The 24659-nt window shown below is 31.7% G+C and overlaps 1 protein-coding gene across 7 annotated transcripts in view; it reads right to left on the bottom strand.

Moving 5' to 3' along the window:
- The window catches only part of Dpr12 (defective proboscis extension response 12), a 258892-nt gene that overhangs the window by 117157 nt on the left and 117076 nt on the right, over window positions 1–24659 (bottom strand). For 3 of the 7 annotated variants that reach the window (XM_083050444.1, XM_083050446.1, XM_083050445.1), the window contains exon 2: window positions 16998–17095. In XM_083050444.1, the coding sequence (XP_082906570.1) occupies window positions 16998–17073 (76 nt within the window). In that variant the 5' untranslated portion in view covers window positions 17074–17095. Of the gene's footprint in view, window positions 1–16997; window positions 17096–18790; window positions 18954–24659 lie in introns of those variants that run through there. The other 4 variants (XR_014426479.1, XM_083050443.1, XM_083050447.1 and 1 more) reach the window with 3 other exon arrangements.

Raw genomic sequence — 24659 nt, 5'->3', positions numbered from 1 at the left:
TGGTCGATAGTCTAAAAGCTATCTGCAAATGCGCTCTCTACCGACCGCTATGGTGGCGGTTCGATCGTGTGCCAGGTGTGTTCCCGTTCTCGCTCTTCTAACGGCCGCTTCCGTAAAAGTACAGCTTTTGACAGGAATTTAATAACTTTTATGAAGCCCGGCGGTGGCCCATTAACGCTTATCGTGGCTTACCAGCATTCGCCTTTTTCCACGCGGGTGGTCTCCGTAAAAATGCACGCCCCCGCGCTCTCTTCGCGACCACGAAGTTTTTCCACGGAAAGTCTCGGGATCGGTTGCAAGCGTTGTTTCCAACTCAGGAAGGTAAATATTACTCTATACGACTCTACGTTAAATGACCGTAATAGGAACAATTATAATGTATTTATTGCGAGCACAAGAAGAATATGCGGCTCCTTCGCAGACTAATATGCGACAATTATTATTATTATTTGACGCACACACAAGTTAGATAGATATAATTTTGTACACATTTTCTAAGTCAATTTAAGAGAGGGAACACACTCGAGGGAACAAATTTGTACAAGTATAGTTATTATTAAATTGATACTTTTTAAAATTACTATTTACGTCAATATGACGCGTTTCGATTGAGAAGTCGAAGCTTCGAAAAACACGTATTGGTATAGAATCAAAAGCAAGCTTGGTCAGCGTTTCGATATACATAAAGTCTTGCTCCGGCAAATACTGTCAAATCTGCTGACCAGCAGGTGTATGTGCCATATCGAGATACGTGTAGTACAAAATACAGTAGGTATGTACATATATAACAAAAATTATTTACATTTTAAAATTTTATAATCTTTTAAAGATTCAAAAAATTGTGTGTATATTAAGTATTTTTCATAAAAAATAATTTTTAACAATTAATATTACTCATAAAAATAGTTGACAGAGAAAGATCAGTTAACAAACAACAAATAAAACATTTGAGTATTTTATATATATATACATATATGTATACATATATATATATATATATATATATATATATATACACATATATCGATTGATCTGATGGATGAAATGTGATATGTTAAACCATCACTAGCACAAACATCTCTATAAGCGATGTTTTGATAAAGATATCGATACAATCGCTAAAAATGCACTCGAGATTATATTTTGGAGTGACAAGTGAAATTGACTGTACAGTTGCACTATACTGGATGCACAATGTCAATGACATAGTATCCAGTATACTGTCTTCTGTCATTTGATAGCGTTGCGAAACTGAATAACAGGATATCTCACCCTTGTCCTATTTAACAAAGTTGCTATTCATTGTAAGTCGATTGAGAGAGGCGTATGCTATTGATAAATTCTAGTAGTTGTAATAGTCATAATAAAACGTGACGTTGCGAAGAATTCCATGAATATATAAAACGTAGCGAAAACAAATATTGCTTTACATTAATGTAAAATATTACTCTATTATACTGTTTATATAAAAGTATATAAAAGTATCATATATTTATATGTTAAATTAAAATTTGTATATTTATCTATCGTATTGATATCTATATAATACTGTTTAATTTATAATATGTAAAATACACGAATAATATGAATGTATCGTGTTAATGTTATATAAAGTATTACTTTCTCTTTTTTATATCAGATAATTTTATTTTATACCGTTCGAATACTCAAATTTTTATTTAGAGTATATCCGCCATTGTTTACGGTCGAGAACATATATCATCTAAATTATACTTGATCATAATCACTATAATTGATAATCGCAAAGACTTTCCTACTTTTTATAAGATTAGAAGCTGTTACTATCGCTGCATTAATTATTAATTACAGTTTATATTTTGTGATTATGATAATAAGATTATGGCACTTCTCTTTTGTATAAATCAATAAAACACAATTCCGCTGCGATGACTTTTTGAATAATTGCATTATTCCAAGTGTGAGATAGTCATTAAAAATTTATTTATTTTAAAAAAACAAAAGATGTAAGTGTGAATTACTTATTTATATTCTTCCGGAAAAATAAAACGTAATCCGATAGCTTCGTTTAATCAAATATCGAACATCGTTTAAGTCTACACGGCATTAATCTTGGGAAGGAGTAACGATAATAGAACACGCTACGGTTACCTGGTAACGAAAACACATTAGTACTTAATGTTCACATTTGTAGTCTGTCCTCGAAGAAGGAAGTGAAAAGTCTTAGGGGTGCATTCCTTATTGGCCACAGCGATAAATAACAGCCTCTAACCCTATTCTAGAAGCGTGAGAAGATCTTTTCCTTTCGCCAAATGTATTATTCATTAAGGAACTCGTAAAAGAATTGCCGGCGCCTGATAACATAATTGCAATATTGTCCATTGCCTTAATAGAGTTCACCCGTCTATTATAATTTGCGATCAAGTATATTCTATGGTGTGACGAAATCTTTAAAAATTATTATAAAATTATTATTATTATAAAAAATATTAGTATAAAGATATGTAAATATTATTATAAAGAATATTATTATAAAAAAAAAATATATATATAATATTATTATATTAATTTATATTAAATAGTGTTAATTTGTAAAGAGAGAGAGAGAACTTAAAAATTTTCGAAAGTAGAATGAACACATTATCAACTTGTCTATTTATCGAAAGGTCAATAACTGTCTGGCTACACATACACACAATATATTGCACACGTATCAAATACGTGTGGTCAAAGCTTAATATAGCGTGTATCTCGTGCCGTGTTCCACCACCCTTCCTGATAAGCGGCCAACAAACACGTAGGACATACATTCCTATCGTTTCCAATCGACAGAGGTGTCAAGCAGTATCATAATATATCGTATTCGTATGGTACCACGCATATGAAGGAACGTGGGCGCATAAATACATGACAGTCGCGTGGTTCAACGACATCGTGTCGGCCAAGGTAAATACCGAGACAAATACAGTCACCGATATTTTATATCGTGTTACAATATTTCTTGTAATCTTACGATACTCGCTTTTATATCGGCCGTCGCGATCATGCGCGACCGTGTCGATCTGGTCAATCTACATTTACTCGCGAACTAAATCCATGCTTTTATGCATTGTATATGCATAATCTTCTCGTTCGAAATAAAATTTGACATTAACTTTTTTTTATATTTGTCGATTTAAGATTAATAAATAAATTAGAAAAAAAAGGGATTTACGTTTTTTATATTATAACACTGGCGGATCCTGGAAGGAGGGGAGGTTAAACCCCTCCCCCTTTCCAGGATCCTGACGTCGATAGCTCTTTAATGTTTGTTTTTCTTTATTTATATTTTTTAAACAAATTCAGCAAAACTGTTTCTTTGCAAGGGGGAGGTTAAACCCCCCCCCCCTTGCAAAGAAACAGTTTTGCTGAATTTGTTTAAAAAATATAAATAAAGAAAAACAAACATTAAAGAGCTATCGACGTCAGGATCCGCTAGTGTATATATACATATATATAAGTATAAGATAAACTGTAAATTATACTCATTACGCATTCAAGGAGTTAAGTATAGATTAAGTCGGACATAGGACGAAATGATGAGATAATTTCATTGCACGAAAATAATTAGGTAAAATTCTTTATATCTATATAATATATATTATATAGATACAACGAATTTCGCCTAATTATTTTCGTACAACAAAATTATCTCATCATTTCGTCCTATGTCTGACTTAATCTAAACTTAATTCCATGAATGCGTAATAAGTATAATTTACAGTGTATCTTATACATACATATTGTATATATTATATAGATATAAAGAATTTCGCCTAATTATTTTCGTGCAACGAAATTATTTCGTCGTATGTCTGACTTAATCTACACTTAACTCCTTGAATGCGTAATGAGTATAATTTACAGTATATCTTATACATATACATATTGTATCTATTATATATATATAAAAAATTTCGCCTAATTATTTTTGTGCATGAAATTATCTCATCATTTCGTCTTATGTCTGACTTAATCTAAATTTAACCCCTTGAATGCGTAATGAGTATAATTTACAGTGTATCTTATACATACATATTGTATATATATTATATGTATATAAAGAATTTCGCCTAATTATTTTCGTGCATGAAATTATCTCATCATTTCGTCCTATGTCTGACTTAATCTAAATTTAACCCCTTGAATGCGTAATGAGTATAATTTACAGTGTATCTTATACATACATATTGTATATATATTATATGTATATAAAGAATTTCGCCTAATTATTTTCGTGCATGAAATTATCTCATCATTTCGTCCTATGTCTGACTTAATCTAAATTTAACCCCTTGAATGCGTAATGAGTATAATTTACAGTGTATCTTATACATACATATTGTATATATATTATATGTATATAAAGAATTTCGCCTAATTATTTTCGTGCATGAAATTATCTCATCATTTCGTCCTATGTCTGACTTAATCTAAATTTAACCCCTTGAATGCGTAATGAGTATAATTTACAGTGTATCTTATACATACATATTGTATATATATTATATGTATATAAAGAATTTCGCCTAATTATTTTCGTGCATGAAATTATTTCATTATTTCGTCCTATGTCTGACTTAATCTACACTTAACTCCTTGAATGCGTAATGAATATAATTTACAGTGTATCTTATACTTTTATATATATATATATATATATATTTTATATATATATTATATATATATATATAAAAAAGTATAAGATACACTGAAAATTATACTCATTACGCATTCAAGGAGTTAAGTGTAGATTAAGTCAGACATACGACAAAATGATGAGATAATTTCGTTGCACGAAAATAATTAGGCGAAATTCTTTATATCTATATAATATATATATATATATATATAAAAGTATAAGATACACTGGAAATTATACTCATTACGCATTCAAGGAGTTAAGTGTAGATTAAGTCAGACATACGACAAAATGATGAGATAATTTCATTGCACGAAAATAATTAGGCAAAATTCTTTATATCTATATAATATATACAATATGTATGTATAAGATACACTGGAAATTATACTCATTACGCATTCAAGGAGTTAAGTGTAGATTAAGTCAGACATACGACAAAATGATGAGATAATTTCGTTGCACGAAAATAATTAGGCAAAATTCTTTATATCTATATATACAATATGTATGTATAAGATACATTGTAAATTATACTAATTACGCATTCAAGAAGTTAAGTATAGATTAAGTCAGACAGGACGAAATGATGAGATAATTTCGTTGCATGAAAATAATTAAGACGAGAAATTCTTTATATCTATATAATATATATATATATATATATATATATACACACATGGCGGATTCTGGGGGGGGGCTTAACCCCCCCCCCTGCAAATTAAAAGAAACAATTTTGCTGAATTTATTTAAAAAATATAAATAAAGAAAAACAAACATTAAAGAGCTATCGACGTCGTTGATCCTGGAATAAAAGCTAATCATGAAACCCCAAAAATATTAAATAAAATAATTTTGCAAAACCCCTCCATTATCGACGTCAGGATCCGCTAGTGTATTATAATATAGTAAATTTGCGACAAATAAAGGTTTTTTTTGCATACTACTATCGCAAGTATTAATTATATTATAATAAAAAATATTTGCGTTTTATTATGAAATATATATCTTTGAATATTCATTTAAATAAATAAAATATATTTCTACACAAATTAGAAAAAAAAAGAAATGTATATGTCATAGCTAAAAACAAAGTTTAAATACACCTTGATATATAACTTGCGCTCATTTTCCACCAAAGTTTAAACAAAAACAGGTCATATATCCGCGAATTAATCAGACAGAGAGTCGTATGCTCACGCTTAAAATACATTGCTCGTATAGTAATTACGTATACCACAATGGAAAATATATCGCCGACAGCTATGCGTGTAATCTAGATACACGACATTCTCAAATAATTCTATCTATGGCATATACGATGCAATTAATTCCCTCTTAGCGCTCTTGCCAGAAACATGCATAGTTGTCTCGCAATTAATTCCATTTCACTGAAAGAGGTTTCGCAAAGCTTTGCCCCGATATCTTCAAATCTGCAGAATATTACCCACAGACATATGTATCTCTCTGACATTTTTATCAAATATGTTATTTAGTCTAAATAGTAAAAAAGTAGAAACATTCCGAGTTAAATTAAGAGACGAAAATTTCCATGCTTTTATAATATTTACTTGATTTTATAAAATTATATAATTATATAAAATCAATGCAAAATTTTAAATAACTATATATAAATCGCTAATATGATTACACATTCATATCCACAATTAAACAGATTTTTAAAAAAATTTAATTTTACTACAAATTTCTAAATCGATGAATTCGTTTGTTCATATATATATATATTAATTCATTTCGATCCTCTGGCCGTCCAACAAGTACAAATACAGATGTCTCATAACGGTTCTACCATTTTAATCGCGTACCTATCTGGCGAAAGACAAATTTCCACGGTCAAAGGAGAGAAATCCAAGTTCCATGAACGCTATCGCGTTCTCGCTTTCCAATATCATCTGACCTGACAGAAATAAGAAGAAGAGTGGGTATGGATAGGAATGGATTTGCGTCGTTTGCATATCGCAGGTGCAAACCACCGGTCATGTATCCACCAACGGCCAACACGAGAGATCGCCGCGATCTCCAATAATATTGCATTACCAACCTCGCGTCGTCATCGTCGTCATAGAGACGGTGCGGCCAGTAAAGGCCGGCGCGAAAAGCGAGCAGAGAGCTTATCTCGCCAGTACATACGCGGGAAAGGTGGTTGGTTCACCCTCGGGGAATAAGCATATATATATATATATATATATATATATATATATAATATATGCATGTATATATGTATATGTATGTATGCATGTATGTATGTATGCATGTATGTATGTATATAATGTATGTATGTATGTATATTTATCCCAACACGTTCACGAAGAACACGAAAAATATTCTCGCCTATGGGGACACATCTCGCGCGCGAATCTCGTTTTATATGCAATCGCGTCGCGAGTTTAGGTTTCGGCCGCGATTGTCGAAGTGTCAGATGGATGAATATAGCGAAATCTACATCTACAGAGATGCGTGCTGTCAGTGACTGTCGTCTCTCTCCTTTCATCTATAGATCCTTTGAACAATTTGGAGTCGATCTTCTCCATTGCTAAATTGTCAAAGAGTAGCAACACAGTTTTCGGTTTATAATAATTGGAAAAGAGGCTTTATGGGGTAAAATAAATCGCGGGAAATAGATGAGATTATTCAAATTTTCAGGCGGAAAAAGTTTATTTTTAACACAATCTGATTCAGTTTATTAGAAAGTAGAAAATTCATTCATATTTCATGTAGAAAATTGAAAGTTATATATAAAATGCAAAGATATCGTAGAATTATAATGGCTATTTTTTAATCGTTGTATATTAAATGTTTTATATTTGCATATGTTTATGAACTATTCTGTGACAGTTGGAATGTTGTGTGAAACTGCCGTGTGCAATTTACTGTTGAAACGGCTTTAGCTCATTGATGTGGGATATAGCTAAACTCAAAACCGTGCTTATATCAGAAACTATAATATGCCATCGAAGGATTGCAAGCGTTGACATGACCAATGGATCGGCAGGAAAGTGTAAACGATTTCTGGAGTTTGTTGAAAAGATATTTAGATAATTATTCACTTAATTGCAAAGTATTTTTAAGTTTTCATTTCGTGACGCTTATTAATAAAAATATAATGTAAAAATAATATTTAAAAAAATTAATTAAATTAAATTAGTTATATAATAATGATAATATTTTTGTTAGAGAGAGTGGGAAGAAAATTCTGCAAATGTAAGATAAATAAGACATCAAGAAAAATGAGAACGGAGAGATGCGACTTTTCCAACTTTCGTTGCTGCTAAAACTCGAGCAATGAAATTTATTCTTGCTTTCAGATCACATCAAGTACTGACAGCGCTTTTACAACGAGGAACTTATTCGCCGAATTGTTTAAACCGAAAAGATCTAAGAGGGTAAGAGGAAGTAAGAGGTTCTCGCTCACCGGCGAACATTCTCGAAACGCAAGACCTATATGCACTTTTAGTCATCTTGCCAGCTTTCCTCATGCAACATTCTATTCTCTTGTTCGCGTTACGACGTAGCACGAGGACCGAGCGTATAAGATGTCATTTCCCGGATTTGACAGCTTTGCATAAATTACATGCCGCGTAACGTGCGTTGTATATGCGCGTGTGTATCGCAGAGAAGATGGGTAGCAGTTTACTCATCGTGAAATGGATGCATCGCGGGAGGAAAAAAGGCGAGAAGAAGTTACGAGACGGAAGAGTGTGCATCGCTATAGATAAATACAGTTTTTCACTTTTTCATTACTTTAGAACTAATAGAGTCCTCCAGGTAACGTGCGAAAGCTATAATCTTGCGGGAAATGTCTCTCTTATTCGATAAACTAGATTCATTCGTTCATTTTTTATATGAGCGAAAGAGATGCAGTTCGATCGTTTAATCATTTTGCATTAGACGACAATTTTTTATTACAATCATGTCCGATTAATCGGTTTTTGCGACGATGCTACCCTTATTATTTATTGAATCTCCACGAAGATAAGATTAAGGTGAATCTCAGTAAGTCTTTATCTACTATTTGAAATAAAGTATTATATATTTATTGCGCGAGATTATATCTTCTCAATAGTTATATACAAATGGAAACTCAAACTTTGAAGCAGCTTATGAAAGTTAAAAGATTACTTATAGTACACATCTCGTAATACTCATGTTGATTTCCGTAACAGATTGCTCTCTGTATAGTGGCAATCTATACTCACGTTCTTCTCAAGCAAAGGTTGGCAATCGACTGACTAAGACCTCGACCTTCTTACGCAGCGCGTTATACAAACCCCTCTATTATCAGCAACCTCGTAGTAACGAGAATTATAAACAAGTTATGTTTACGTTTGAATTTCGTTTATATCCGATCGAGACTTTGTTATTCCTCGCGCGCGCGCGAGAGAAAAAGAGAGAATAGATTTATGTTATTCAATAAACTTTTTAATAAATTTGATTGCGCCTTGAGCCAGATTTAAATCTTTTATTTATATATATAATGAGATTTATAAAATTAGACATTTATAATATGCCAATTCGCGATCTGAAATCTACTTTATCAATTAAAATCATGTTTGATTTGCAAAATGTGATTCATAATGACTGAATACTGGGGAATATTCCAATAAATATTCTGACACTGACAATGAGAGCAACATAAATATTATGAGAGGTGTTTCACATATAGTACTTAACAACATATATTAGTTTCGATATCATTATTTGAATTTTTCTAAGAAAACGAGCTAAAATTTATCATTTATCTTAATTTATCTCATTTATCTTTATTAAAAAATTATAGTAATAATCTTTTATTTAAATTTATATTTATATTTAAATATAACTTATATTTAAATTTATATATGTATATGTATACATTATACATTAATATTTTTATGCAATAAAAGATTATTTTAATTTTTTATTGCGTAAAAAGATTAATGTATAATGACTTCACGCCATTTTCTATAAGTTTCGCGTACAATAATATCGCATAATATCTTTTTGTGCATATAAAAAGAAAAAATATAAAAACGTATGTTTCTGCGACATGCAATATGTATTATATGGTGATAATTTATCAATAAAAATATTTTTTATATAGTAATTATTTTGTCTCATCCTGTCAATAGTTTTAATCTTTTGTACTAATGATAAAACTTTCTGATAACTCATAATCATCAATAATCTGTTTAATCCTGCAATATTTAAACTTGATTAGCTTGCACTAGTATACGCCAGACTAATAAGCCTGTTTGAAAATCAAAGTTTTGAAGATTGAAAATATATGTAAAAGCTATATATGTATAAAAATGAATAAAAATTATTATATATACGATTATAGTATAATACATAAAACAACCGTTTAGCGATGTTAAAGCGAGTATTGAAGTTATGAAGAATATCCATACATAAAAACATTAAAGTTTAAAAATATCTAGCAAACTTTAAATCTCGAAAAAATTTAAAATCCAAAAAATCTAGGTAATTTATGATCTAATATGTCCACGAACTCTAACACAAGATTTAAGAAATTTGCTACTTAAGAAACTAAGGATTCTAGAACACGAGAGACAAAAATAAGAAATCTAGAATCTAAGATGTCTTGAACCAGATAAATCGAGATTGCAGTTTTCAAGAAACCAAGGAGGAACGATGATGCCTCTCGAGCACACTTTTAGCAGGCGCATCGATATAGCAACTTTCCTTATATTTTTGCTGAAGGTAATTGTGCCTCCCGAATAGCCTGGCGGTTGTTCACGTCAGATGAGATCGTTTAAGAGTCGACGATATGCCTTAAAAAGAATGGCGGCTTTTCACAGGCAGACGTCGAGCAAACTACCGATACAAGTATCTCTCAGGCACCAAAACTTTGTACTTGGGATAATAGCGCGTTTGAATAATGAGATGGATAAGTGACGTAATTTGTCATTCGTGAGAATAATCGGCTAACTCGGTGAACGAAAAGACTTATTGTTGAGAAAAGAAGGACTCTCGTGTGATTTGCGAGGAAGAATGATAAATGATTTATATAGAACGGAGATTAATATTACTTACCCAACATTACATGCACAAATTTTGTGATAATAATTATATTACGGAATTAAAAACTCATTGGCATTAAAAATTCAAAAAAGAATATAAAGTAAAATATAAGTACGACATAAGTAGTAATACATATATGTATATCCTGTATGGAAATGTCATATATCGATATTTAAAACTCAAAACTTTTTCTTAAACTTTATGATTTGATTTCGATTTATTAATTTTGAAGCAATTATCATATTCACGCAACCAACAGATACACAAAAAGAAAAAAAGTTATTTATGTATACCCATTATTTTAGTTATCGAACAAAGAATAAGAATATTGAGGATAATCAAAGGATTTTTTGCCTTGTTATTGAAAGAGCCGTGAAAGAGACTTGTGTTAGAAGCCTGTGTGAAAACCGTAAGAAGTTTAATAGGGAATGTTGCCATAAGTAATGTTTATTCCGTTATCTTATTTCTTTTTCGTTTTTTGTTACGTATAACATAAAAAATGGTCTATCGATATTAATATATAAATGACAATAATTTCAAATTATTATAATTCAAAGAATTTTATAATCTCGCAAAAAATGTGATTTATGCAATACCAGATATATACAATACCAGAAATAAATTAAATATATAATATTAATTGACTTTTATAATTAAAATTAATTTATTTTACGATAATTAAATACATATAAGATTAAATATATATAAGAGTAGATGAGAAAATTAATAATTCCTCTCTTTCCCTTTCTTTCGTCACATATAAATTTTAGATTTAAATAAATTTCCTGCTTTAAATCCTACGAGTGTCTTTTGAATTCTACCGCAAAACGAGATGTAATTTCTCCATGTAATGAGGTGGAATTTCAAGTCGGCCTTTTATGCTGTTAAATATCGGCTGCGAGGAAGACCCGAATTAACTTCTCGCGTCGCCTTTTATGGAATTTCCGATACCTAAATATGGATGCCGGCGTAACGATTCCAGGAAAGCCACCTAAATGCGCTCGGCGCGATTTCAATTTCAAAGAGGGGAAAGCCCTTTAAAGCGGCATGCCGATTCCACGCGATTAAGTTATCAAGAGACAATTCTTGCCTGTAATACTCGAGGGTGGAAAATATTTCACAATGCTTATAAATGGAAAATCTCAAGTTTCGACCGACTAAATATGCCTTTGAAAAATTAATTAGTAATTAGTATTAATAATTATATATCGAATTATTATAATATTCTGTGAGAATAATAATATAGTATCTTTTAACAATCTTTTAATAATTATCTTAAGTAATAATACATAATCCATGAGTTGATAAAATATCAACAATAGAATTTCTCAAATGTACAATTTTATTTTCGCCATATAATAAACGCAATTTTTTAAAAATTACAAATCTCCAGCAATAATACTTATAAAACAACGATGGCAAACAAAACTTTCATCGTCGCGATAAAAAAAACTTTCCTTTTATAGCCACTAATATAAGACAAAAAAGCCAAGCTATTCTTAGCTTTTAAACGACCATCACGTAGCCTTAATAATACTTCCTCTTTGGATAGTGGGTGTCGACCTGCACGCACGAAAAATCCTTTTTATTGCAGTAGGCAGTAGGTAGTTGCATGTCTACAAGTCTACGAGACTGTGGGTTCTCCACACTGCTGATTATCGCGCGCTCATTATTTATTCTTTCTTTCTCTCTTTTTCCGCTTGTTCTTATTCACCCTTATACGTTTCGAAGAAAGGCGACATAGAGTTGTCGAGCAACGCGAGCAAAATTGCATCGTAGAAGGGGCGTTCCCGATTAGAGACGGTCATAATAGAGTGTCCGACAGTATTTATCCAGCATATATAGTCTTATTTCTCCGAAATAAGACTCCATAACGATAATAATACATCTCTCCGTGCTATATGTCACGGCGTAATGACAAACATTTTAAAAACTGAGTGTCTAATATTTTCTCATCAGTGAAAAAATAGATATTTTCACATAAATTTGCCTAAATCATAATTACACAATTTTTTTAACATTAAACCACAAAAACAAAATTCGATAAACTAATAAAGAATAAAAACGCGTATTTATTCGTAAGCAATTCATTTGTATATATAAGTAATTTATCCAAAATTAAAATTCTTATTTATTTGCTAATTAAAAAAAGTTAAAAAAGATTACATAGATGGTATAATCCAATAAATGATAAAGCAAAAAATCCTTTTTAAAGTTCGAATTCCAAGTATCCATTGCGTTTGCGTGCCATACGTTGACGATTACGCGTGCCTAGCGAGCGAGGTATGGGAACAATTTCATGGATTTTGATGAAGAATGTGTGGACAGATGCGTATGCAACTACAGATACGATCAGGATGCAGATGCGATTATTATTGTTGCGCATTAGAACGCGTTTTCATTTAACGCGGCACTTTTTTTTATCCAATATAAATCACACTGCATTCGATTGCGCGTTGTATGTAACAATACGGTTGATCGATCGGCGTTAAACTCTTTAATCATCGTCCGTTTGCTACGATGCGAAACGCACGGTGATAAAATTTTAGGCAACACCGGTTTTCATTTGTTTCATCATTTCAACAATGTCGCGTTTTCGAAACTATTTCGCGCCTAGGTCGGAAATATTTTTCTTCTTCACGAAACCAGACAGTTGCCTGCAGGGGCGAAAAAAGGAAAGTGATTTCGCGCTTTAACGCAGTGCACAAAAGCAATTAATATTTTTTTTCTCTTTTTTTACAAATAATCATCAATTTCTTTTTATCTTTTTCTTTTGTGAAAATGTATATAAATAAATATGTAAAAGTAAACACCAGCGCTTTAAAACAAATATCGTACATTCCTATTTTTCTCTCCATTCTGCAAGAGTGTTATGAAAAAATAATAACAATGTATATTAGCAAAAAAATATTCATACGCAAAGCATTTGAATAAAAGAAAAAGTAGCAAAAGTAGAAATGTGTAGCGTAAATTTATTGCACACCGAGTTGCTTTTATGGAAGTATGGTATGCATATGTCACTATCTAGCATAAATATTTAAAAGTACGTGTTTTGTACTTTTTTATACATTGAAATATTCGTTTTATCATTTTTACAGATTTTTCGTTTTTTTTTATTTTTTATTTCTCCCCCGACAAAAAGACTGCGTTCTTTACACGTAGTTTTGAATTTGTATTTACTTGCATTTTTCGCGTTTTTCTCACATATCGTACTCCGACTGTTTTCTCTCCCATTATTGACGGCTGACCAAGCGAATCTGTATCTATTTTTCTGACATGACTTAAGCACGACATTGAGTACGTTTACACATCACCCTTAATCGGGTTTAATAATATCCGTAGTTCTAAAATTGGCCAATTACAGCCATTCCTCTGAAGAATGTAACGGCTGTGATTGGCCAGTCTCAGAACTACGGATGTTATTAAAATAAACCCCGATTAAGGGTGACGTGTAAACATACTCATTGATAAAAATCTCACTTCTTAGACACCGGGCCTTAACGAGCGGCAGACTGGAAAATGCATGATATTATTTTTCCGCACGTCTTTCATGCGTTTCCATCGCGAAGCTTTCTCTTACGCTCCTCCTTCTTGTTTCTCATCGCTAATGACTCGCACGTTAGTTGTACATACATGCATACGAACGTGTATACGTGAGCTTGGGATAAACGATTCGTGTTGTACTTGAAGATTGATCGACTGATGCTGAGAATTTTAATTAGAAGCACTTTCATCGTGTTTATACCACCGTAAACCAAATGCCTGTTAAAAACTTTGATACGCGTGTATACCTGTATTGTTTCTCGATTGTTTTCTTTTTATAGTTACTAACTTTATATTTTCTATATACTATTAAATAATAACATTTCTACTATTTTTTTATCTCATTTAAGAGTATCGTGAGAATACGCATCACAACTGTGATACAGATGAACAATCAGATATGATACAATATGTTATCTATAAAAATTAGTTCGTAGATACAAAAATAAAACTACGATAAATTTTAAAAAATATTGAAAAATACATTGGAAAAAATACAAGCTTTAGAATTTTTAGCTAAAGAATTTTTTATATAATTTACTATTATCAGTATATAGGTATATGCATTTTTTATATTAAAAAGTTTACGCTTTAAATAAATATATAATTTAAAATATTGACTTAAAAAGTAATTAGATTGATATACCTATTTTTCCTTGTTTTTTCAAAAATTTAAAAGATGATAAGTTAAAAATATTTAATATTTCAAGCAAGCGCTAACGTTTAACTTATTTCCGCTTTTTCAATGTTTGTCTTGAAAGTAGAAAAACGTTTTCTCTCTTGTATTTCTGCCTTTTCGCTTTGCCTAAAAACTTGATGTTTGATACGCATATAGGCAAACAAGCACACACACACAAACCAACAAGATGATTTGATACGTTAAAAAGGATTTCTCATAGAAAAATATATCCGCCTACCACTAGTAAGCTATTTCTCCGCGAAAGTATAAACGAAAAGGAGTAACATTTCTAGCTGCGAGTTTCATATTTTGCTCTCCGTCTGCCGCTGTTTCCCAGGCATTACAAAGCATGCATGCTGGCACATCTTTACGTGCGCGCATCCTTATTTTTCTACTGGTCTTCTCTAGGTGTCATCACATTCATCACGCGCAAAGAATTATTTACTTAGTGTCACTTATCTAGTATAAGTTGACGTATATATTTTCTGAAGTAAGCTAAGCATTTTCATAGGAAAATATACATATTTACAGCATATTCCGTTGATGTAAATTTTTTAAATATTAAATTCTAATATATAAAATATATAATAATATATTATAATATTAATAATATTAGAAGTCATAACATTTTTTGAATTTTTGAATCTTGATTAATGAATGTGAATTTTGATTAATTAACTCATTTTTATTTTTTGAGCGTCTCATTCAAGTTTCATCTGCGATTAATCAAAGAATTATTTATCAAACTATATTGAATTGTCATCTCTTTCCTTCTTAAACTTTCTTTTTTAGCAATGTAAGTATAGATTTATTTCAATTGTAATTTATACATACATACATTTACTGTAATGTCAGTGAATACCAATTAAATCAGAATTATATTCGATTAATATCAAAGAAATAGGTAAGTATTTCACAATCTTCGGCAGTAATGCATGCAAGAATATAAAATCACGCACCTAATGTGTACCTAATATGCACCCTACTTCGATAATTACTAAGAAAGTAATTATGAGGAGAACGCTTGCACGATATCGCCTTCTTTAGACGGGATTAATACTTTATGAACGTAATGCGTCCTAATACGACCTGTACCACGAAATGTAAATTCGAGCGTTAACTTTTCGAGCGTCTCATTCAAGTTTCACCTGCGATTAACCCCGAAGCTTTTACGCTAAGAGGTCTGCGCTCGCGCAAAGAGATATTTTCTTTTTAAACTAACATTTTTTTAAATAATAAGTATATTTTGTTAATATGGAAATTTTCAATAATATTTAAATGCACCGAAATATTTTAAAACATTAACATTCGTTACGAATTAGTGCAATTAGGCCGAAATCCGTACGGCAGCATTATTAAAGCCTTCCTCATAGATGCGCCGAGAAAGCATATTCGCGGATTTCGATGCCAATTGAAAATGAAAGCTTTATATTCGCACTTCAGCTGATATATAAAAGGCATTTAATAATTTCACAATATTTGAAAGACTATTTTGAACCGCGGTGGAGCGTTTATAATATAATGCCTTATAATTTAATACACAGAAAGTCCTCTGACATTTTTTAATAATGCGCGCCTAGGAATTTATCAAACTTATGTCTCTGTGCATTATTATGCTACTCACGCGTGACGAAATATATCTCCCAAAATTTATTTTATTTAATCTACTATATTCGTTATTATTACTTAATATTTCTCATCTTGATGAAGAAATTAATGACTACGATGATGATAAAATTTAACACTTGCAATTTTATTCAACTCAGTGCAAAGAGTTATTTATTTGTTTTTCGAATTTTATTGGTATTTTAATAATATGGAAATTTATTATGCGTGATTATTTTTATACATATTTTGACCAATGAAAAATATTGGAAATAGTTGAATTGCATAAGTAGCAATAATGTGCTCTCTCTTGCAAAACAATAAATATACACTAAATAAATATTACAAAATTCATATTTATGCGACGAGTCGAGTTATTTGCATAAGGTTGACGTATAAAAGAAACCTGCTACAAAGTATATTATATATTCTAACGAGAAAAAAGAGGGATTGTTATTTTTTACTCACCCTTATCGAGCGACCTGGCCAAGAGGATTGTCGGCAGGATCAGAAAGACCATGTACCACGAGAGCCGGTCCCGCATCTTCGCGAGGTTCCAAGTCCTCCTGGAAAAGAAATATTCGGTTTATTCGTCGCAGCATTCGACTTACGACGCACTATATATGCCCGCTTTTACTATGTCAATGCGTTTACGGCGTATCCAGGGTAGAACTTTATTCGCGCGTAGAGAACTTCGTTTATCATGCACCGAAAACTCGGCCAGCAATGTGAGCACCGCGAGAGGAATATGGTGGAGAAAACAAGATTTTCCTACTTCTGCAGATGTGCATATGAAAACGTACGTGCAATCTAATCTGCAGCTAAATTTTGTCTGTGAGACATTGGCATGTTTATTGCATTTAATAAATTTTTATCATGTCATTTATATTTTACATATATTTTATAAGGCGAGCATCTCTCTGAGTATACTATTTTTCCGATTTTACTCGTAGTGATATGATAAAATCCATAATACATATCAATACCAAGTTTTTTACTTGTTATATTTAATAAAATATTATGAAGTGTTAATTAAACGTACTACTGCTAAATAGAATATTTATCGACAAAACAAACTAATTTTAAGTATAAAAAATAAAATATAATTATTTTTAAAAGCTTTAATCCACCTGACGTATCCATTTAATACTACAAAATTAATGAATAAAAAAATATTAAACTTGAATAAATAATACCGATAAATATCGAACAATATATCATATTGAGATTTATCTCTCCCCCATGAACAATCAAAAATCAAAGGGATGTAAATTAAAGATTAAACTAAATCTATACTGACAATAATATACACAAACAAATTTCGACAACGCGCGTACACGCAGGATATATGAATATTCTATTTAATACATTGAAAGTCACACGTTGCACAAAATGCATATACGTGCATCACGTGGTATTTGTTCTAACACGAGCAATGCAGCAGCGTTGTTTGGTGCAATGTATCAGATGAGCGCGATACCGCACGTTTTTCGAAGCGCAAAACAATTTCAGCGCGACGTAGGGTGCCGTCCGGACCAGCGAGAAACCCCAACGTTACACGCTGCACGGGTGATAAATTCACGTCATGGTATACGTATGGTGAAAATGAGAGACGTATCATCGTTGGAAAACTATGGAACGGAGAATCGCTGACGCTAATTTCACATTGTTCGTAACGTATGCCGTCAACACTTTAATTCTCGCGACGAACTTTCCACAACGCGATGATTTAAAATTATTCCAGGACCGACAAATATCATGCGCGTTTCCGCCCACAGTCAAAGTAAACATTGGAGGTTTAGAAATAAGACTATTGTGAAACTTTCATATTGAAACTTTCAAACATGATCGATGCTTTTCAATTGAAAATTAAATAAACTGTGCGAGAGAATTACTGTTCAGAGATACGAGGCAACAAAATTTTCTTCACATAATTTCACAATATTTGATTTTTATTATATTTTAAAAGATGGGAAAAAAATTTTGCAAAAAATTGAAAAATAGCTGTCAAAAAACTTTTATGTTAAAAAAATCAACTAACTTTAGTCAAATTAAAATTTGTAGATAATACATAAAAGTATCGTTTTAAATATTCATATATCATGTTAAATATTTTCTATATTTATAATTAATATTTGATGATTTATAATTACATTACAAGTCACTATTATCGAAACGAACGCAATGTACTTGTATCGTTATAATTTCTTTTTTAAATCATAATATAGATGTAATTAACTATTCTAGAGAAAATTATATACCTTTGCACAGAACTTTCCACTCTCAAACAAATCCTCTTTGAACTTTGAAAATGAACACGGTAAGATTAATGAATGGCAGCGTTATTCGACGACGTTAACAAGTCGAGATTGCGTAAGTCACTGCTCCTTCAAGAATTAACGCATTATATTTCGTAATGAGCAAGAAAAAGATAAAATTGTATCAGTTCGTACCACTCTTACAGTAACACTCTTATCTGTCTGATAGTTGGTACGCGGAGTCTGAGAAAACGCGTTTTCGTTTTTTTCCAACTGTTATCTTGGTTGATTTCAGTCGTATTAATTGGACCATTAAAGTTTCATTTGCAGTGTCATGTAGAAAAACGAAATAAGAGATAACCCCAACAAATCATCGCCATAAATCATATCAGAAAATTATTTTATAAAAATTTTATGTCAATCACTAGTGTATATTTTTCTCTGTTTGTGCATGTAATCTAAAACAGGATATAAGTAATTAACGCGAGATCAAGCGTATGAGTTTGTATTATTTACCATTAATGCGATTAGTGATAATAAGAAATGGATCGAAAATATTTACATCTTTCATAATTTTCATATAATATATGTATAATTCTCATGTAATATATGTATAATTCTTTCACATTTACATATATAAATGATAATATTATAGATAATATTATATAGTCTTTAAAAATGACATTTCTTCTTTCATATTCAATTTGATTAAAATGATTAGAGTTTAAACTAATATAATAATCCTCTACAATTTTGTCATGTTATTTTTAAAAATATATATCAGATTGTATTTATTTAAAATCAGTTTTATTTAAAACTTTAAATAGATTTTCCTAGATTTCGATTTGAAATCAATTAGCCTTACACGGTAGCAATTATTATTTATATTAAATCCTCCAGATTAAATAAACAAATATTACTGACAGCGTTAATTAAAGATTTTTTTTTATTTGTTTCGTCGATTCAGAACAGAAAAGGAATATATGATAAAACTGCTGACTGAATCATTGCATATATACATTTATCTGCTTGTACTATATTTTACTTGATTACGTTATACAATTTACAATAATATTCCACAGTAATAATTGTGTTTAAAAAATATTTACACATTCTAGTATTATTCATTTATACTATAATAAACTTATTTTTAACATGTATTTCAGAGAGCAAAAATATGTAAAAATGATAAATATAATACTGAATTAGATAATAATTGCAACAATGTGTATATATAAATTTATATTATCACTAACATAAATATTAATAAATTTGGAAACAATTATTAAACATCAATTCCATGTAAAAATATATCTTTACTAATTGTGAGATATTTAAACAAATGTGTCATAGTACATTTCATATTAAACACTTAATTTGAATATTAATTACTATAATTGTACAAAAATTAATTACGTAAAAATAGAAATTACTGTATCTTTTAGTCAAATTGTGTATTTAATTGAACTAACTATAGTGAAATATTTTATATCGTAATAAAATAATGTTAATTTAACTCAAGCATGAAATAAGAGCATAAAAAATGATTTCATTTTATTTTCTAAATTTCGTAGCTCTTCTATCTTTTTACATGTTGCGATTTGGTCTTGCTGAAAGAACCCGAGGGGCATATTTGTATGCCGTTTCACTTGATACACGTTTTCATTTAAAGCTGTAATTGTAATGAATTAGCTATTTATCCGAGTAATCGCATTGCGTAAATGCCGGACGAGTTTTATTTGGCGCGCGGAAATTTGCTTTCCGCTCTCTCCGCGAGTAAAAGTTTAAAATATCTCGCTATCCAATTTGCCCGATCGACTCCGCTCGACACGATAAACGAATAAATTTTTATCCTGCGCGATTAAATTCCCCGACGAACACGAAGGTTTGAACCGTGGTACGTTGCTGCTATTCTGATAAAAGCGATACGCGCCGAAACTTTCGAAGAGTTTCAGATCCCAGCTGGTTAAAACGTCCCCGGTCCATCCGCCGACAGATCCTTGTCGCCAAGATTCCCCGCTTTACGTCAGACCCGAATCATTAACATGCTTACTTCCAAAATAATCTTGGCGCTCGGAAAATTCCTGTCGCGCGAACACAAACGATTTTATTCGTGCTAGAGCTCGCTTTCAATTTATTCGCTTTCAAACTCGGGCTTCGGAAAAAGTTTCCAGAGAGTCAGCCAGTAGCGTCGATAGGTATTCACAGGACGTTGTAGCGCGATGCGGAGAAGTTTCGCGAGGCTTTCGAATATGGCAAGAGTGTGCCTCGCGATCAAATAAGCCAGAAATTATTGTGCTCGTTCCTAAACGTTCCCTCGAGTGAAATCTTGTTTAATATGGAATAATAGATCACAGTTTGCAGTATTAATGCTACGTCAATATTAGCGAACGGACGTAACTAATGTCCGTTTGTTGACGCGTGGATACGAGCTTCAACGATAATTCGCGATTTGCGTCTGATTCTTGTTGCGAGCGGACGCGACCACTACTGCTTCGTCGTATTTAATCTTGCTGACGCTTATTGAATTGTCGTAATCCGATTGATGGACGTGTATATCGCGAAGAAATATTGGCATTCCGTCTTAATCCAAGAACAACATACGCGAGATATAAACGCCGTAAACTTGTATTTTATTTATTCAACTGAAATTTACAAATAGATTCAGATTATTACATATACAACGATTATTTATTAAGAACGAAAATATACTCTATGCTAAAATAAAGACGGAATCTTCGGACTCGGATTCTCGGATAATTTTCAGTACGGTTTGCAATTATTTCTGAATATGTCAACAAGTGTTGAAATATTTCTAATAATTGTTGTAAGAGAGGCGCTATGATATGAATTGCGAATAGTCGCGAAATACCTACTGTAACTTTTAATTAATTAAGAGACAAGTCGAAAGTGAACTCCGAGCAAGCGTGAAGCGCGAGAGAAAGGTATTTGTAACAGTGTGGAATTTATTGTCCGAGTTAGAGAATTCTGGCTGTGCTACTTATTTATCGAGCTCGTGCTTTATGTACTTAGTTTAAACCTCGTTCCGTTTCGAAAGTTCTCGGATCGAAACTTCTTCCCCTGGGATGCGGCCGGGGAGTCATTGGTGCGTTTTCGTTTGTAAAGGTAAATTTTTTTGAATTATTGTCCAATTAAATATTTGAAGATAGCGACTCTTGTGTTACAAAGTCGCAAAGCATTTTCGAGTCGCTGCGCGCCGTAAAGCACTCGACACACTAATGATATTCCGTTTTTATCTGGCAAATGTTTACTCCCAAGCCTCTCTTGATTGGCTGTTGCGCTAATGGAAGCAGCAAATTCTCGCTAGAAAAGAGATTTCTTTGATCCTTTCCTCTTAAACCGAGAGTTAGACAAGCGGCGCAGAGACTCGATATCCGCTGATGCATTTTGCCTATAGGCAGATTTCCTAAAACCATGTCCAAAGATTCAGTCGCTAGACCGTGTACTCGCGTCAATGATAGACTTAATGTTATTTCGAGAATCACAGGTGTTGCTCTTTAATTTTATTTCGACGTATAAAAGGAAACTTGGCACGCGCCGTTTGTTCCATTTTCAACAGTTCTGTAGATCAGACAGATTCGGCCATCCGCTTTTACCCTTGCAACAAAACTTCTCCGCTTGAGAGTTTGCATCAATTATACGCTTTTGTTCCACCAAAGTAGTTTAAAACCTTTCACTTGCTACAGTTTGAGCGTTTGAATAGTTATTCTCGCTTCTATTTTTTCTTCTCCCCTCTTTTCTTTTTCTCTTTCTTCTTAGAACTATACATTATATATTTAAACAATATTTATGTATTATAAAACAGACAGAGCTTATTTATGTTTAAGAAAAATAACTTTAATAATTTTGGAATCGACAAAAATATTTCGTTTAATTTTTAGCAACCAAAATAATTAATAATTTTTACTTTAAACAGATTCCAATAATTGTAAATAAAATTTGTACTTGCACTTAATATGAGTAAATAAAGAGAAAGTTATGAGCAAAAATAGTATTATGCCGAATCAATAAAGAATATTCTACATTATTAAAAAGTATTAAATTATTAGTAGAAGTTAAAATTTAAAGAAGTGCGCTTTAATTGTGAATAATAAATCGTTCAAATGTTTACGGTAGATATCAAAATACAAATCTAAATCTCAAGAAGCTAAAAATTCTTCATTTTTGCATGGAAATTTTCGTGTTCAATAACACGTGTCCTGTATTTGAGGACTTTTTAATCAAGAAACTTTTCAAAGGGCTTTTAATCAGTTTCCGAGAGCTGCTTTGGTGAGTAAACTCTTCCGGCAAAAACAAGAGAACGATCCACAACTTCCTTGCCTTTCTGCTTCTAATCCAACGAACACTAATCGTTATCTTTAATAGTTATGCCTCCTCTTTACTTTTGATTTGATATTTTTAAATTGATATTTCTAATTACTTTAAACGTTTGAGAATGTACTATAAAATAATTAAAACACGATGCGTCTTAAGAACTTTGTATACTATTATACGCATGAAAACAATATAGTAACTATATATACATATAATTTTCTTTTTTTCGTTACCTATCTTTTTCATAACATAATAATTATTTTTTATATATTTATTTTTTATTATTATTAAAATAAGCAAGTACATTTTTTAATGTTTTTATATATTTTTAATTGCATAAAAATGATAATTAAACGTGACTTACGGGTCAGACTTATACAATTTTAACAAAGAAATCTTAAAGAATTGCGGTTTTGTGTGAATAAGAAATCATCGTTTGAGCAGTCGCATCAAATTACAGAGAATGCTCGGACGATAAAGATTCTCTTTGCGAAAGAACTGAAAGATTACCGAAATGGAAACCAAGATCCGTTTGTTGGCGTTTCATCCCGAGCGGGTAACGAAGGCGCGTTTCTCGTTAAGAGAAAAACGAGCTCCGAGGCTGTGTCGGGGAACGGCGTCATTATTTCGTTGCTACCTTCTCTCGACCCGCGTGGTAGAAATGAAAAGAGCTCCGAGATAACCTCGCGCGACACCAGAAGGTCCCACGGCAGACATTTACTTGCCGTACACCGAGACAAACGTCTAGCAGTAATAACATCGCGGATTAATTTGCGAGGATGCAGGACCTTTCGACGGAACATAAGCCACTCGGCGTAATCGGGGACTCTCACACGGTGTGCAAGATGGCGAGAATCTATCGCGATTCGTGTTGGCTTCCAACAAAGTTCAACAAAAGGCAACAGAGAAGCTGAACAAGTAGTTTGTTACTTGATTCGCCTTTCTACTGACTTCGTGTATTCGCGGCGAAACGACGACTTTACGGGAAGCCAATAGGGAAGCAAGTCAAATAGCAAGTTATGTGTTTTCAACAAAATGTAACAAGAAAAGTATGCAAGTAACTTACAACTTGACTTGTTTCTTTGTCTACTACCTTCTCGCGTATTTGTGCTGTAACGACGGTGACATAATGAAATAAGATAAATTAGGAGTAAGAAAATAAGATGCAGGGGCGAGAGATGTGTTATCAATGCACAAAAAGATAATAAAAAGCGATTACTCGTAAAGTAGATATGATTAAAGAATGAAGCAGACGAATGATCTATATGTGAATGTATTTCATTCACACAATTCGATACGTTACGATAAATTTACATATACTTTCACGACAGACTGATGAATTTCCATTTTGCAAAACTTTCTCATCGATAGTGAACATTCATCATGTTCAGCGAAATAATGGTGAAAAATCTTCTTAGAACAGATGTTAACTTCCTACTTCTATAGATAATATGTGTAAATATGTACAAAACTATGTAACAAAACTTGAAAGTCTCAAAGTCTCTTATATCATGAAAAGAATTTTTCTATTTTTATT

Source organism: Prenolepis imparis, unplaced genomic scaffold (assembly GCF_030444845.1).
Source record: "Prenolepis imparis isolate NDT839.2.m4 unplaced genomic scaffold, iyPreImpa1.0 SCAF_11, whole genome shotgun sequence".
NCBI lineage: Eukaryota > Metazoa > Arthropoda > Insecta > Hymenoptera > Formicidae > Prenolepis > Prenolepis imparis.
This window is presented reverse-complemented; position numbering and strand designations above follow the sequence as displayed.